Genomic DNA, 15,998 nt, shown 5'->3' on the forward strand with positions numbered 1-15,998 from the left:
GGGTCCCAGGTTGCTGCCCCAGCAGCTACCCTCTGCGTTTTCTTCGCTCTGCAGTGGATTATCCACCATTGGCAATGCCTCCACGAGGCTTCCTTTCCTGAGTTTGTTTTTTAACCCTAGTGACAGGCGTGGAAGTTGTACTTTTAAAAAGCATCTGAAGCCTTGAGGGTCCACGGTTATCCTGCCTTCAGAATGGGAAACACAAAACTACCATTTACTGATACAAACCTTATTTTTAATATCTTCAAAAATCTTTTCATCTTCTTTTTCCTATTATTAAAAATATATATATATCATGATCAAGTATCTGCAAAAAGGATACTGTAAAGCAAGCCCTGGGCCTCCCTTCTCCCCTAGGCTCTGGGTCAGAACACTTCCGTCTCTGCTAAGAGCAGCAGAAGTGGCATCTCAAGCCTGGCCCCTGGCCCCTGGCCCTGGCCCTCGTCTCTGCCCTGTGCCCTGAGACCACCCTTCCTGATCTCCATGCATGGCCTTACTGCTCAGCCTGAGCTGTACCTTCCGCTCCCCTGCATCCTGGTTTGATTCCACTCAACAAACACCTGGGAGCAGCCAGCCTTGGGCTCCTCAGTCTACCTGCTGCTGTCTCCACGGTCTTCCGTTCCATCCTCCAGGGAAGCATAGGGTAATAGAGCTACCCTACGGAGGAGCACTGCCTGTGCTGCTGATTGATCTACTTGGATTTTTCAGATTCTAAGATGATAATGAAAAATGACAAACACACATTAATTTAATAGAAAGAGCAAAAAGCCGTTTCTAAGTCTGCATCAGTTCATGTCACCCTAATAGGCACCGCTGTCTCCTGCCGCCATGTGCACATCCTCATCCTGCATTTGCTAATACTGGACATTGTAAAGCTAATTCTAAGGGGGAATCTCTTGGTTTATTATTTGCATTTTTATTTAGTAATGAGATGGTTATATCTGAATTAGTAGATTTGTATTCTTCCCAGTAAGTTTTGGCTTCATTTGCCTTTCTGTTCATTGGGCTGTCTTTATATTAGTTATTTGTGAGCTTTTTATAAATTAAGAAAACTTTATTTGCATTGCAAATATTTTCTTCCTTATTTTGATTAACTTTCTTTTTGGTATGGGGAATAGAAACCCAGGACTTCACACATGCTAGATGAGTGCTCTTCCACTGAGCTACTCTCTTCAACCACCTTGGTTAACTTTTAACTTTATGATATTTTCCAAAAAGAAAAGTTTAGTTTTCATCTAGAGAAATATGACCTTGGGACGATCACTTCTTAGGTACAATGCAGCCTGATGAGACTCACTGGAATATCCACCTTCTCTTATAACCCTCTGCGAGAATCTCTCTGCCCAGTTGGCCACACCCAGCCTCTGCACCAGAGGCCTTTAAAGGGCCCTCACTGCCTCCAGAGCTGGACGAGGGTCACCTAGTGTCTTCCCAGTTCTCCGTCAAGTTCAAGATCAGCCAGGGAACATAAACTGTGTTAAAGTTGGCAACAACACGAATTAAGTCCAGACCCTTGCATCTATCAGAGGTGACAGAGCGGGTACACAGGTCACTCTGACAAAAGCCAGGGTAGCCCGATGACACAGGAATCAGGAGCAAAGGAAGTCAAGGACTGAGTTTGTAACCTACTGTGTAGAGAGATTGTTGAGCCAGGCACCCTGGTAAATTGCTGAGAAATAAACTGCACAGAGGAGAGGAAAATGATCTGGGGGTCAGTGTGGAAGGGTGCCACCTCATGGGCCCCAAGAGCTCAAGGGGCCCAAGCTCCTTACTGAGCACACAAGATTGGCCATGCAGTTCCTATCACGCCTGTCGAAAGCTGATAACTCGGAGTCAAGACGGCACTCAGAGCCACCACGGCCCTGACACTCCTGCCTGGAGGCTCCTCTGTGGCCTCCCTGCAGAGCTGGTCCCCAGGCCACACTGGGGATCTCCAGGGCAAGAGAGCCCCAGACGCACACCTGGGTACCTGCTCAGCATCACCATTCGCCTCATCCACAGTCCTTTAGAAAGGACGCTTTCAAATTTTTGATACCTTATTTTACAAACTTAGCAAGCAGCATAGGTAAGAAAAAGTGCTGTTTGCACATAAATCATTGTACAATCACTGGGTCCAAATAAATCAAGCAATAAGAACTGAGAAACTTCCAGTCCACCCTGGTTCAAACAGTACAGGGTAATTAACATTGAATGCAGAGAACACGATTTGATATCAGTAAAAGGACGAAGTACACATCTCATCTTTATCATTTCACAGAAGAGCCTTCAAATTAGTTAATTAACGATAATTCCATTGTAAGATGAAAAGTGTGGTTAACAGGCCAGATGTCATCAGGGTCATCCAGACTGTGCAATTAGAGGTTAAGCATTCTGAGGATGAAGAAGTGCCATGCAGAGCAGAGCCCTGTTTGTATTCTGCTTTACCCACTTCTCACCACCGACTTACATAATGGCCCAATAAGCGCACATGTCACCTCCCCGGCTGGCCCGGCTTCTGACACTTCCACTGCACACACTTTCAGCCCCAAGCCCCAAGGCTGCCAGCACTTACAGACAAGGACAGGGCAAAGAAGCAGGGAGAGGGCACCTGTGCTCAGCAGGCACAGAGTGTCCGTCTGGTGGGACAAAATTGCCCTGAAAGCAGATCATGGCCATGACTGTGCACCACCATAAATGTAACTAATGTCACTGAATCGCACGTTTAAAATGGCCAGAGAGCAAATCCTAGGTTATGTGTCTGTATATATATTTAAGTCATGTTCAGGATGACCTGTTCTCTTACCACTCTACTGGGTCATTAGTGCTGTATGCCTGCATGCTTACTTAAGTTAAGCAACTTAATCTTAGGTAACTCAAATCCACAGACTTCCTTAAACATCTGCTGAGTTGAAGATACTGTGGGACCTCAGATGACAAGGCACAGTCTCTGCAGCACAAGGATTTCACAGCCAACTTCAGGGGTGGTCCAGGCTGCAATCACATACCTAAAAAGGTAAGGTGGTCAACACCAAATAGTCCTGAGTGACCTGCCAGGTGGACGTGCAGATGAAATGCCAAGTGAACCCACCATCATTGAGAATGGCAGGGGCCACTGAGGCCACCAGCCAGGTCACCTGAGGGGCTCTCTTCCCCGGCCATGGGGGGCAAGCCCTCAAAATCACAAACTAGGATTTCGGCCAAAGATTGTCAACCGCACGAGGTGTTTCATGCCAGGAAATGCCACACCAACAGTGTTTTGCTGAGGTCAGGCCAGAGGCTAAGACGCAGCTGTGTGGGCCTGGTGGAACCAAAAGGCTCCCAGGTGCATCACACGCTGGAGCCACAGCACCCTCGCAGTGAGCCTGTCACGTGGGAGCAAGGAGCCGACAGCTGAACCCACCACAAGAGTCTCTTCTAGGGAATCACAGGGAGCCAACGTGGCTCAGAGGGAGAAGAAAGAGCTTCCGGGCTGGTTCAGTCGAGGTTCTCCAGACGGGTCCCTTGCTAACTGGGTCTGGCTGCTTTTCATCCCTTGGTGCCTGCCTTGAGGGTGATGTGTGGAGCAGGAACCAGCGAGCCCCTCCAGCCCGTCACGCCCTACTCACACCCCCACAGGGCTGACCCCTCTCACCTCCCCGACTGGGTCTGCTGTTATTCCAGCTGCGTTGCTCACACCAAGGAAGACATTTGATTCACTCTAAGAAACTGAATCTGCTACGGCTGCTATCAAGCTCCTACCGTGTATGCCATGCCCAGAGCCCTAGCTGGGTTCCACGGCAGATCAGAAAGACAGAAGGCCACACCTGGCACTCAGGAGACTGCAGACTATGCCACAGAGATGCCCCAAGGATTCTGTGCAAACACGCACTCAAGCTGTCCACAGGCCCGCAGTGCCCGCTCCTGTCTGCCCAGCACCAGCAGGTGGGCTTGCTGCCCCTTTCCTGAGGCTCTGGGGGAATCTCTTTATTGCTGTTCCTGCTCTCAGAATGCTCCTACTCCCTGCCACCAAAGAAACGAAATGTGACCTTTGCTCGTCATTTGAAGGAGCTCCCCACCCTCCTAGAGGCAGGTGGACCACCGTCCACTGAAAACTGCCTGCATGTCAGAATCACGTGAGACGGGACGGCGCGAAGGCTGGAGGGGTGTCCTCTGACTGGCTCAGACCCCACACTTCTTTGGTGTTCTTTAAAACCTGAACAACTTCCTGAGGACCCGCTGTCTTCCCCACAAACCCCCTTGCCAGCTGGGGTGAAGTCCCAGGCACCCCAGGTGGCTCCTGTGCCCTCTTACCACCTGGAAGCCACCTGGAGCTGTGGGCCAGCTTAAGAGCAGGAGATGTGGCTCAAAGGCCATCAGGTCTTCAGCTCTGTGGGCTCAGCATCAGAACAGACACAGGGGCCTCTGTCTGAGGCCCAACGTCCAAGAGAGGGAAATACCCTGAAAGCATCTAGAGACCAAACAGCCCCTTCTCGGCTGTCCATCGCACATCCGGTGGATCGTGTCCTCCCCCCACGTTTTAGGTAGACCATCAGCACGTCGTGTTCTCCGCCTCGGAAACCTGCTGCTTGTGTGGACTGTGTTTCCAAACCGCTGGACAGGAAAGCACGGCAGGCGTGGGTGAGCCCTGCTGCCACCTGCCACCAGCACAGCCCCTGTCCCCAAGGGTCGGCTCCATCAGCCATACGGAGCCACCCACGCGACCCTGATTCCTCACCTCCTGATGTGCTCCCTAAAAATACCTGGAAGCGAGCTGGGAAGTGGCCAGGTGTGACGGCGAGCACAGTGACAGGTGACGGAGACTAGAGAAGACAGTGAAGTCCCCGTCACATAGGAGGCCTGGCCCCGGCCTGGCTGCTGGGGAGCACCCAGCGCTTCGCCTCTGGCCCTCATCTGGCTTGGGGACGCAGCCTGTGGTCTTGGGCCCTGAATGTCAGCGTACTGGACGCCAAGGAGGTACCTCAGGCCCAGCCTAAGAACAAAGTAGAACCTCTCACCTGGATGCCTTCAAAGTCACGGGTGCTTTCTGACTCCTCATCTTCTTTAACCACCTCTGCAGGGGCCTGGGGGGGAAACGCACCACATTTCACATTCGGCCAAGCCTGGCCCCCGCCAGGCTCCTAAGCAGAGCTCCTGGGGTAGCGGTCCAGGCCAGCAGGGGAGCCTCTGCCTGCTCCCACCTTTGGCTCCACCAGCAAAACACAACATGCTTAACACAATTCTGGAGAAATCTTTAGGGAGACAGAAGGGAAATCCTTTCTCTGTGTAAAGGAATGTCTAGTCCCTCCAGCCGCCTCTGGCCTGCAGACCATGGGTTCCTTCCTAATCCGTGTGTGCCCCCGAGGACCCCTCAGGAGGCTGCTCAGGAGACACCCTCTCCACCTAGCAGAGGTCACCCTTGTAGCAGTGCTCCTCCCACAGCCTGGAATTGTTCCCAGAGCCGTGGCTTCTGGGAAGGCAGTGAGCTGCCTCAGTGTCTGGGAACCTCTGTCCACTCAGGGGAGCCACACGATTCTGTGGCCACAGAGAAGACTGGCACAGGGGCACTTCTACCCCTGCTCTCAGTCGAGACCCACCGATGAGGCTACAGTAAAATGAGTGTGTCTACTACAGGCCACAGCAGGCAGGACAGAGGTCCACAGTGGACAGGACAGAGGTCCACAGCGGGCAGGACAGAGATCCACAGCAGGCAGGACAGAGGATCACAGCAGGCAGGACACAGGCCCACAGAGGGCAGGACAGAGGTCCACAGAGGGCAGAACAGAGGCCCACAGAGGGCAGGACAGAGGCCCACAGTGGACAGGACAGAGGCCCACAGAGTGCAGGACAGAGGTCCACAGAGGGCAGGACAGAGGTCTACAGAATGCAGGACAGAGATCCACAGCAGGCAGGACACAGGCCCACAGAGGGCAGGACAGAGGCCCACAGTGGACAGGACAGAGGCCCACAGTGGACAGGACAGAGGCCCACAGTAGGCAGGACAGAGGTCTACAGAATGGAGGACAGAGATCTACAGCAGGCAGGACATAGGCCCACAGAGGGCAGGACAGAGGCCCACAGTGGACAGGACAGAGGCCCACAGTGGACAGGACAGAGGCCCACAGTAGGCAGGACAGAGATCCACAGCAGGCAAGACACAGGCCCACAGAGGGCAGGACAGAGGCCCATAGTGGACAGGACAGAGGCCCACAGTGGACAGGACATAGGCCCACAGAGGGCAGGACAGAGGCCCACAGTGGACAGGACAGAAGCCCACAGTGGACAGGACAGAGGCCCACAGTGGACAGGACAGAAGCCCACAGAGGGCAGGACAGAGGTCCACAGAGGGCAGGACAGAGGTCCACAGAGGGCAGAACAGAGGCCCACAGAGGGCAGGACAGAGGTCCACAGAGGGCAGGACAGAGGTCCACAGGGCAGGACAGAAGCCCACAGAGGGCAGGACAGAGGCCCACAGAGGGCAGGACAGAGGTCCACAGAGGGCAGGACAGAGGCCCACAGAGGGCAGGACAGAGGTCCACAGAGGGCAGGACAGAGGCCCACAGAGGGCAGGACAGAGGTCCACAGAGGGCAGGACAGAGGCCCACAGAGGGCAGGACAGAGGCCCACAGTGGACAGGACAGAGGTCCACAGAGTGCAGGACAGAGATCCACAGCAGCGGCCATAAATGCAAATAAGCAAGGTCCTTGAGAAGCGAGGGTCACGGGGATGGCAAGTCTAGGTAACAGTCTCACATGGAACTAGAGCCACAGCAGGACAGGTGCAGCGGGGAAGGCTGGTGGGGCAAAGGACAGGCGGGCCGCTGACACCAAGGGCCCCTGAGCCTCCCGCAGGGCTGCCCGCAGAACTCGTGGATGCCAGGCATTAGCACAGGGAAGGAACACAGGAGCAGGGGAGCAGGAGGAAGCACTGGGCTCTCCTTCCACATCTGTCCCTGGGACACAGCATGGAGGGCTAGCGGAAGCAGCCCACGCTCCTCCTCCCAGGAGGTCTCTCTGAAACACCAAGAGGCCATCGTGCACTGCAACTCTCCAGAAGGATTCGAAAGGCACCTCCCAGGAGTGCGTGGACGTATATGCAGCAGCTTGTCCAAAACTGAGGCAGCTGGCACATGGGTGGGGCCAGGTGGCCTGAGCATCCCTCCACCTGACTGCAGCTTTCTACTGGTCTCATCACCCAGGGCTTCTGGCGTCCACTTCTGTCGGACTTCATGGACATCTGGGCACCACCCTCGGGCACCAGGTCTCGGAGCAGGGAGACAGGGGAGTAAGAAGGCCCCGTGTGCTCTGAGGAAGGTTCCTCCAACACACGGCCCTCTCTGCTCCTCCCACGCCCCTCCTCTAGGCTGGCCACACACGTGGAAAGACACAGACGGCTGCCGAGCACCTCACCTCAGGGGCCTCAGGCTGGGCACACGCCTGGCGGGAAGGGCTCCACGTCCCTGAGGCCTGGAACCTGTGCTGACCACCAGGAAGTCTCAGTTCATGGAGCCAAGCCTGCCTTGGACACTCCCTGGCAGAAAGCTCTTTCTGGAAGCCCCTGCTCCACTGCAGCCTGACGGCCTGGCGCCCGGCCTCCCGGAGCCCACAGGACGCTCCTGCTCCAAGCAGCCCTCAGGGGCATCCCCGCCCACCAGGGACCTGCTTCTTCCTCTCACTCATTACTCTGGGTAAGTGAATCCACTGCCCCAACTCAAATTCAAAGGACGCCAAGATCACCAAAGCCCAAACATGAACATGCCCAAACATGAACATGCCCACTGACAGGGCTAGCACAGCCGCGCCCGGTGACCCGACACCCAGAGGGCACAGTCATGCGGCAGCAGTGAGGGCAACGTGGCAAAAAGCAGCCGCCTAAGACGTCCTCGTCCCACATTACCAGAGATGGCTCGAGAGGCCAAAACATTCTTAAACTGTTGGGTTTTAAAAGAAAACCACATCTTTGGGTCATTTTCTGCGATGCCGAGGGAAAGAGTGAATCACGTCACTGGTGGGTGAGGCAACAGCAGGGACTTGTGGGACACCCTCCAAATGCCCACGAAGTGGACAGCACAGAACTGGTGCCCGGGCTGCAGCAGATCGCCTCCCAGGAGGTAGAATGAGGGCAGCGGTCAGAGTCCCTGGCACAGGAAGAGGAATAGAGCACCCTGGCTGCTGGACTTCCATGCTGTGTGGTCCTGAGAGCAGGGGTGGCCCTGGGCTCTTTAAGAGGGGAAAAGTGGACTCATATGCTAATATTGATCTTTGATGAATAAAATTCTTTTCTCCAAAGCTGACATTTGGAAATGCATTTTCAGTGCCTTCAGGTGGACAGTGAAAACAAAATCCTGGGCTCGGGGGCCCATCTGGCACCATCTCCTTCACAGGAGCAGGGACGGAGCCTGAGAGCTGGGGAGACTGGCCCAGGCACGCAGGGTGAGCTGGGCTGGATCCCAGCCTCTGGTCTCTGCCCAGCCCTCACCGGTGCCCTGGCCTCCTCCTCCCCAACACAGCCCCCTCACCCCATGCTGTGCCGCCCTCCCATCCCCACAGGCCCCTGCCTGTGCATTACCTCCTGGGCCACCTAAGTGAGTCCTCCCAGGCTGGATGAGCCCAGGGCTCATGCTCACAGTCTGATTCTGCCCTTTATTCCCTCGTTCAGTCATCCCACAAATCGCTGCAAGGGCCAGGACCCTGCTAGGTACAGGGCTACAGCAAAGCAGACCAGTCCCCTCCCTTGAGGAGTCCACAGCTTAGCAGGGGCAGAGACAATAACAAAATAGTGACAAGTTAAATACACAGTTACACAGGTGCTAGGGAGGGACAGACAGGAAAATGCCTGAAACTGGATCTGAGGCTGGGCAGTGGCTAACTGGGGGGACCATGGAACATTCTAGAGCAAGAGAACTTGAGGGAAAGGGGGCAGGGATGAAGCTGAGGCAGAGAGCACAGTCCAGGGGTGGACAACAGAGTCGTCCTGGGCCCGCCACCCACCTGGTCCACCGGCACCTCCACCTGCACGTCCTGGTCCTCCTTGATGTCCGGTGCCCCTTGGGTGTCCCTGGTGGGCTTCTGGGATCTATACACATCACCTTGTGAGGGAAGACGACACAGATGGGCTTTCTGAACCCGGCAGAAACCGAGGCCATGGGACATCTCCTAACCCAGACCAGCTACGAAGCACAGCACCGGGGCTTCCAGCTGGCAGGAGCCCAGCCGCCCAGCTCAGGGGGCCCCGTTTCTGCAGAGTCTGTCTATGTCTCTACTCCTGAAGGTGCTGGGCCTGAGAAGGCTCGGGCACACTGCACACCCCCTACGGCAGACCGTCCAGCTCATGGTCAGCTAAGACGAACATGTGCCAAGCCTGTGTTCAGTTGATTCCGTTAGAAATAAATAAATAAGAAATCATAGAAATACTTCCAGGAAATACAGCCCAAAGTGTATTCATGATCTGGGTTTGAATGGCTAGGTGCTACTCACCTTTAACGGACTGCTAGAAGTCGCTCTGATTATCACTATGATTAGATGTCTTAAACACTTTTAAAATTCCAAGGTTCTTGAAAAATGTACCCTCACCCTGATCAGAGGCAACAGATGAGAACAGAAGTGGAACGTCCTGGCCTGGCCTTCAGCACCCGCAAAGTGAGCACGGCCACCGGTGGGTGCAGTATCCAGAAGGGAAGCTCCCTTCAGTCAAAGCCCTGGCCCGGCCCCCCTCACCTGGCCTGCTCTTGTCCTTCTCCTCCCTTCCCAGCCTTGGCCCAGAGTGACTGCCCCAGGGCTTGAGCTGGAGGGCCCTCTCCCATGGGAGGGGCGTGGGAACAAGGCAGGGAAGAAACACCCAGGGTTCGGGTCCTCTTCCACTCGTCTGGTAATTAACACTTGCAGCAACCCTGCAGTGGACACGCCCACCCCCGGCGAGCAGTTTACCTACAGTTACACCTGCAGTAAGGGCCGCAGCTCGAATCTGAGCTCCAAAGGCCAATCCTGCCACGGGGCTTCCCCTGTATGGGATCCATGTTGCAAAAAACAGACTTCACATGCAGTGACCAAGTCCTCATTGTCCTCGATGTGTGAGGAGATATCAGGGGAGCAGGTCCAGTGCCCTGGATCCGAGGCCAAGCCAGGCTCTCGGGTCTTGTTGGAGCAGGTCCATCTGCCTCCCTGGCACTCTCCATGGGGACAGACAGATCCCACTGACACGGGTGCCCAACCAGCCCACATGGTGGGCCTTCACTGTGGGACAGGGAGGCCAGCAAGGAAAAGGGAGTGAGGGAATCTAGGGAAATGCAAGCTGCCCACACACAGGAAGCTGGGGAATAATCAGGGCAGAAGACCCCTGGCTGTGCTGGACGGAGACAGAGCCCGAGGAGAAGGCTTTCAGAAAGACAGCTTCCAAGATGGTCAGCTTCCAAGACGGTCCAGATGCTGCAGATGCCCCTGCTGCCCGTCTCCTCCATAACCAGCCACGGGGCCTTCTCCCTGCGCAGTCCCCTCCATGTGGGCAGGACCTGCCCATCACCCACAGGAGCCCAGCAAGGGCTCAGGGAGGGTAGGAGAGCTGGCAAAGCAAGGGCGTGGCTAGAACCCGTCTGGGTCATCCTCTACCCTTCGCCCATCCTCAGAAGGTGTGTGTGCACCACAGGTGGCTTTTGTGTCCTGTTTCTCTCTCCTTTCTGTCACTGGTCCTCTCAGGGAGGACAGACAGACCCCTGACACAGCTGACTTTAAACCTACACTTGTCCTCCCACTGCAGCCTGGCGACTGTAACTCTGCTCCAACAGGGTCCTTCCAGCGAACATTTAGTCTAATCAGAGGGTCACACATCAAGAGAGATTTTTGCCACATACAATCCGTCCCAAGCACACAATGTGCACACACTCTGCCAGGCCAGCAGCTCCCAGCCCGGCTGCAGCACAGTGAGGTGCCCGTTACCTGTGCCCATTTGGACTAGAGGGTCTGCCAGCGGTTTCTTCTTTCCTTGTTTGGCATAGTAAACAGAATCCTGAGTTTTAGGTGGTCCACTCTCATCTTTAGGAGGCTCTTTTTCTTTAGAAGTCACCTAAAGTGCAAATTAAAAACAAAGCTGTCTCAGGAGCAGAAGCGCCATCAGGTCCCTGCAGGGAGGCCCCAGCAGGAGGCCAGGACGTGGAGCCCCTCCTCACACCTTCCACTCTCCTCCTTCCTGTCCAGTCCACAAAGAACGGAAACCAGTTCATTTTCCCGCTCCCTGCCGTGTCTCTGGGGGACAGGTCAATGACCTCTCCACTTCAGGTTGGCCTTGCCAACCCCTGGCAGATGGGGGGAGGGGGGAGGGGGATGACAGGCTGAAGGACACTGTGAAACCTGGTAAAAACCATGACTCAATGACCACCACGCATCTGCTCCTGCTGGACCATGGGCTCCGTGGGGCCTGGAAATGCCCAGTGTGGCTTTCTTTTGGGCAACAATAAAGGGGAGCTCAGGTTTTTTTAAAAAATCAGTTTAGAGGGACTGGGGCTGTGGCTCAGTGGCAGAGCGCTTGCCTCGCACAGGTGAGGCACTGGGTTAAATCTTCAGCACCACATAAAAATAAATAAATAAATAAAGATATTATTTTTTTAAAAAAAAATCTGTTGAGAATAACAAAGGAGAACTACATCAAAGGAGAGATGAAATCGACTCCTAGGCACCTCCCATAGCATCTTTACACTACAAGTAGTGTAGTCAGGGTCAGTCCACCAGGTGGAAGAAGAACAGGGACGACCCCCTCACTCAGCCACCAGGAGGGAGAGGAACAGGGACAACCTCCTCAGTCAGTCCACTCCAGTTAAAGAGGAAGCAGGTGGCCAGCAGGAGGGTCCAGCAGGATCCCTCCCAGCTGGGTCAAGGTCTTCCATCCACCATCCAGTCCCTGCTTAGTCAACTGTGAAGCAGAAGACTGCTGCCCCTCGGCTTCTAGCTGCTCCCTGGACCCTGGAGAGATCCCTTGCTGTTGTCAGCTGGCAACACCAAGCCCAAGCACCTATTGCACAGTGACCCTCGTGGTTAGGCTGGGCTTCAGAGTGGGCTCTGTCTCTTCTTCAGTGTCTCTGACCTCGTCACACACCCTTGATTTTTATGATTCATCTCCATTTCATTTTCAGCATTTTCCTTTATGCCCAAAGAAGTGTTTAACAGTCGTGTCCTGATTGTAGATGTGATATGAATGAAAGGCTTATTAACTATGTACTGACTTCTGCACAGAGGCTTGCACCACAGAATACCCATTTTAATATAAGGATGCCCTTTGGAACATTTCTTGAATTAGCCTTATCCCCTTGAAAGGTAATAGATCTAAAATCACAAATAAATGCAGCTGCTATGAAGCTGAAGCTGACAGAACAGAACAGGGGAACTTCGATCAGCTCCTGTCATTGGACTGGGAGGCTCATGCTGACTGGGCTTCACTGACATTGTCCAGCCATAAAGGGCTGCTCTCCAGGGTGTGAACATCTGAATTAAGCACAGGGTTGAAACCATCAGATACTAGAGGCTGTTGAGAAGTGCATCTAGATGTGATGAAGGAAAGGCACTCGTCTTGCTGTTGTCGCCCGTCTGCTTCCTCACACACCATGGTCACGTAGGTCTCCCCCTGGCCCCCAAGATTTCCCTTCTCGTTTCTTTGGATCAAGATGCTATGAGTCACAGAGCTCATGGGTACTTATGAGCCTTTAAAAAAGAAACAATGCTGCCATTTAGCCATGTCACAGCGCCTGTCATCACCTGCGCGCTCTGTTTTCTACGATGGAGAAGCCCTGTAGAACCAGTCAGCATAGACCTTATCACTGATTGCACTGGAACTAAAAGGAAAAGCAGAACACAATGGGAGTTCATCGTGAAACTCAACCTGCGCAGAGCCACCCTGGCCCCTCCCTCGATTAGAGGCACAGCAAAAGGAGCGGCTGTACCAGCTGACCCACGGCAAGTGACAGCAGCAACACTTCCCATGATTGCCAGGATGCCATCGGCATAAGACGCAACCCTGTCTCAGATGCCGAGCTGCCAACAGTCCAGCAGTCTCAGATCTGCGGCTCGGCTCCACCAGCAGCTCGCTGGGAAGGCGGCAGCTGCCCAGGCCCCGCCCCTCCCGGCTGCTTTCCTGTTTTCAGTCCATACATTTTATTCTGTCATCAGTGGTAGCGATTACCAAGTGCACCCTCCTTTTCACGCCCTCATTCACATTTGGATTGAGCATTACCTGTATACACAGCCTGTGACCCAGGCCCTGCCTGCCTCTCCACCTCCCTGCCCTCACCAGGCATCCTCGTGGTACCTCCCACCAGGCATCTTGGTTTTCCTGACTGTATTGGGCAGTGGTGATGGGGTGGCTGATGGCAGCTCTGGAGGTTAAACCATTAGTAAAGAGACGCTGCTGACCTGTCAGAACTGCAGAGGTGGAGGAGTTGATGCCAGGTCAGGGTGTCCCTGGGCTGGGGCTCAGTGAACAGGCTTCAATGGACCGAGGTGGGGTGAGGAGCGTCAGGATCATGGGCACGCTCATCCACATGTCTGCTGCTCCAACAGCAGGAACTCATGCTGGACTCATCCCGAGGTCCCCAGCAACAAGCAAGGCCCTGCAATGGGACCCTGCAGTGCCTCCATTCAAGTCTGTGGTCACTGGTCCAAATCTCTGTGTTATGCTTGTGAAGTGGCCACAGAAAAGTCAAGAAAGAGCCTCTGCTTTGTACTCTAGCTACATTTCTTTAAGGACAATTTGCAAATTTGAAATAAATTCCATGCCCAATTCAACAGAGCACCACAGCTAACCACCTGCAGACCTGCACAGCCCTCATGCTCCACAGAGGGTCACTGTATTACAGGGCTCTCCTGGTGACCACCTGAGGACCTCAGAATGCACAGGCACAGGACCTGCACAGCCCTCATGCTCCACAGAGGCTGTCCATGTTACAGGGCTCTCCTGGGTGACCACCTGTGGACCTGCACAGCCCTCACGCTCCACGGAGGGTCACTGTATTACAGGGCTCTCCTGAGTGACACCTGAGGACCTCAGAATGCATAGGCACAGGACCTGCACAGCCCTCACGCTCCACGGAGGGTCACTGTATTACAGGGCTCTCCTGGGTGACCACCTGAGGACCTGCACAGTCCTCATGCTCCCAAAAGGTATTTGTGTTACAGGGCAGTCCTGGTGACCACCTGAGGACCTCCACAGAGGGTATTTGTGTCACAGGGCTCTCCTGGTGACCACCTGAGAACCTGCACAGTCTTCACACACTCCCGGAGGGTATTTGTTACAGGGCTCTCCTGGGCTTCTAGCACTTACTAATTCTTTTTCTTCTCCATAAAGATGTTGAGGTGATTCACACAAAGGGTAGATTCACACAAAAAGTAGATTTAAAAAAAATGTTAAATAAGTTAGAAACAAAATCTGGCAAAAGCAAGTAAAGAAACAAATTGCTTTGTGGTGACACAGTCGCTGCGACCCATCCCAAAGCCAGCCTCAAGGGAGTCTGCAAGGAAAGGCCTCACACTCAGAGATCACCCACCCTTCAAGTGAGACAGGAGTGCATGCATGGTCCTGAGGCCACGCCACATGGGCTTTTGTACGAGCAACGTGAAGAACGTCAGGTCCCCCGACAGCCATCTTACCATAAATGCAGAGCTCTGACACGTGCCCTTGGTTTTCTTCCAGAACCTTTCATTCTCAGAACAAAAGGTCCTTGCCATACTGCTATATATTCTTGTTAAATTTATTTTATGAAGAGTTTTCCATGATAGATTTGATTTTCATAAAATAACACATTCTTGCAACATAGTTTATACGGTGTTTTGACGTCTTTCTGTGTAAAGATTCCTAAAGGCTAAGTATCATTACCCAAACCTGTTCAGTTTCCAGCCACAGATTTCTAGAAGAGAGAGAAAAGAGAAACAGGCAACACCAGAGCTAACATGTCTCAATTCAGACCAAGTAAGCACTGAATAAAAGGGAAGCAAAATCATGTCGCCACCTGAAGAATCCAAAGTCAGAACCACAAAATGAGCATGGATGCGAGGAGCAGGAAGCCACGGAACTGGCCGGGGGTTCAGCAGCCTGGTGAGTTGGAAGGTGCTCGAGGCTGCCGTAAGGTCGAGTGTGGGACTCTGAGGGTCACACCAGCCAAGCTAAACAGCAGCCGTCCTTCAAGACTCAGGCCCCAAAGACAGACAGACACTTCTCTAAAGAAGAAACCCAAATGGCCAATAAGTATATGAAAAAATGTCAACCTCCCTGGCAATCAGGGAGATGCTCATCAAAAGTACACTGAGACTTCATGTCACTCCCTTGGGAACAGCAGCCACCAAGACACGGTGACAATGAGTGCTGGGGAGGCTTTTGGGGAAGGAACACTTGAGCGCTGTGTGGGGACTGCAGACCAGGGCGACCACTGTGGGGAGAGTCTCAAAAGACTAGCAAGGGAACCCCAGATGACCCAGCTGCCCACCCCTCGGTGTTTACCCAGAGAACTCGAGTGGGCTCACGGTAGCGATGCCCACACATCAGCCCACAGGAGTCTAGGTCACAACAGCCAGGCTGTGGAACCAGCCCAGGTGCCCTCGACAGATGAATGGACAAGGAATGGGGCACATATCCACAGTGGAGTTTTACTTGGCCATGAAGAAGAGTGGAAGTGTGGCATTTGCCGTGACGTGGAAGGAAGTGGAGACTATTAGGCTCAGACCCAGAGAGTCAAGCTGCAGCTAAGTCGGGAGAAAAGGGAGGAGTGGGTATCAGAAGGTTGGAGGGAGATCTGGGAGTAGAAGAAAGCAAGGGAGAGCAGGAGGGAGGGAGGGGAATGAGAGAGAATCTGACAGGACCGTGAGGGCTGGTGTAATATACCTAGTGAATCCACCTTTACGTATATCTACAGGGCACCAAATAAGATCACACCAGTAAATAAACAGAAGGAAGATGAGTCGAGGAAAGAGAGAGGAGGGGGAAGAAGGGGAGGGAAAGAGGAGGCGCCAGGACTGACGTGGAGGGCACGTATGGATCTGTCAAAGTGAGCCCATGCACACAGTCGCACT

General features: G+C 53.8%; 1 protein-coding gene across 1 annotated transcript in view; it reads right to left on the bottom strand.

Moving 5' to 3' along the window:
• Dcdc2c (doublecortin domain containing 2C) overlaps positions 1-15,998 on the bottom strand; it is a 54,564-nt gene that overhangs the window by 10,461 nt on the left and 28,105 nt on the right. The window contains exons 7-10 of the mRNA XM_015479443.2: positions 10,887-11,013; positions 8,946-9,043; positions 4,974-5,039; positions 229-270 (exon numbers count right to left, since the gene is read on the bottom strand). Coding sequence (XP_015334929.1) covers positions 229-270; positions 4,974-5,039; positions 8,946-9,043; positions 10,887-11,013 — 333 coding nt within the window. The remainder of the gene's footprint in view (positions 1-228; positions 271-4,973; positions 5,040-8,945; positions 9,044-10,886; positions 11,014-15,998) is intronic.

This window comes from Marmota marmota, unplaced genomic scaffold (assembly GCF_001458135.2).
Source record: "Marmota marmota marmota unplaced genomic scaffold, marMar, whole genome shotgun sequence".
Taxonomy (NCBI): domain Eukaryota; kingdom Metazoa; phylum Chordata; class Mammalia; order Rodentia; family Sciuridae; genus Marmota; species Marmota marmota.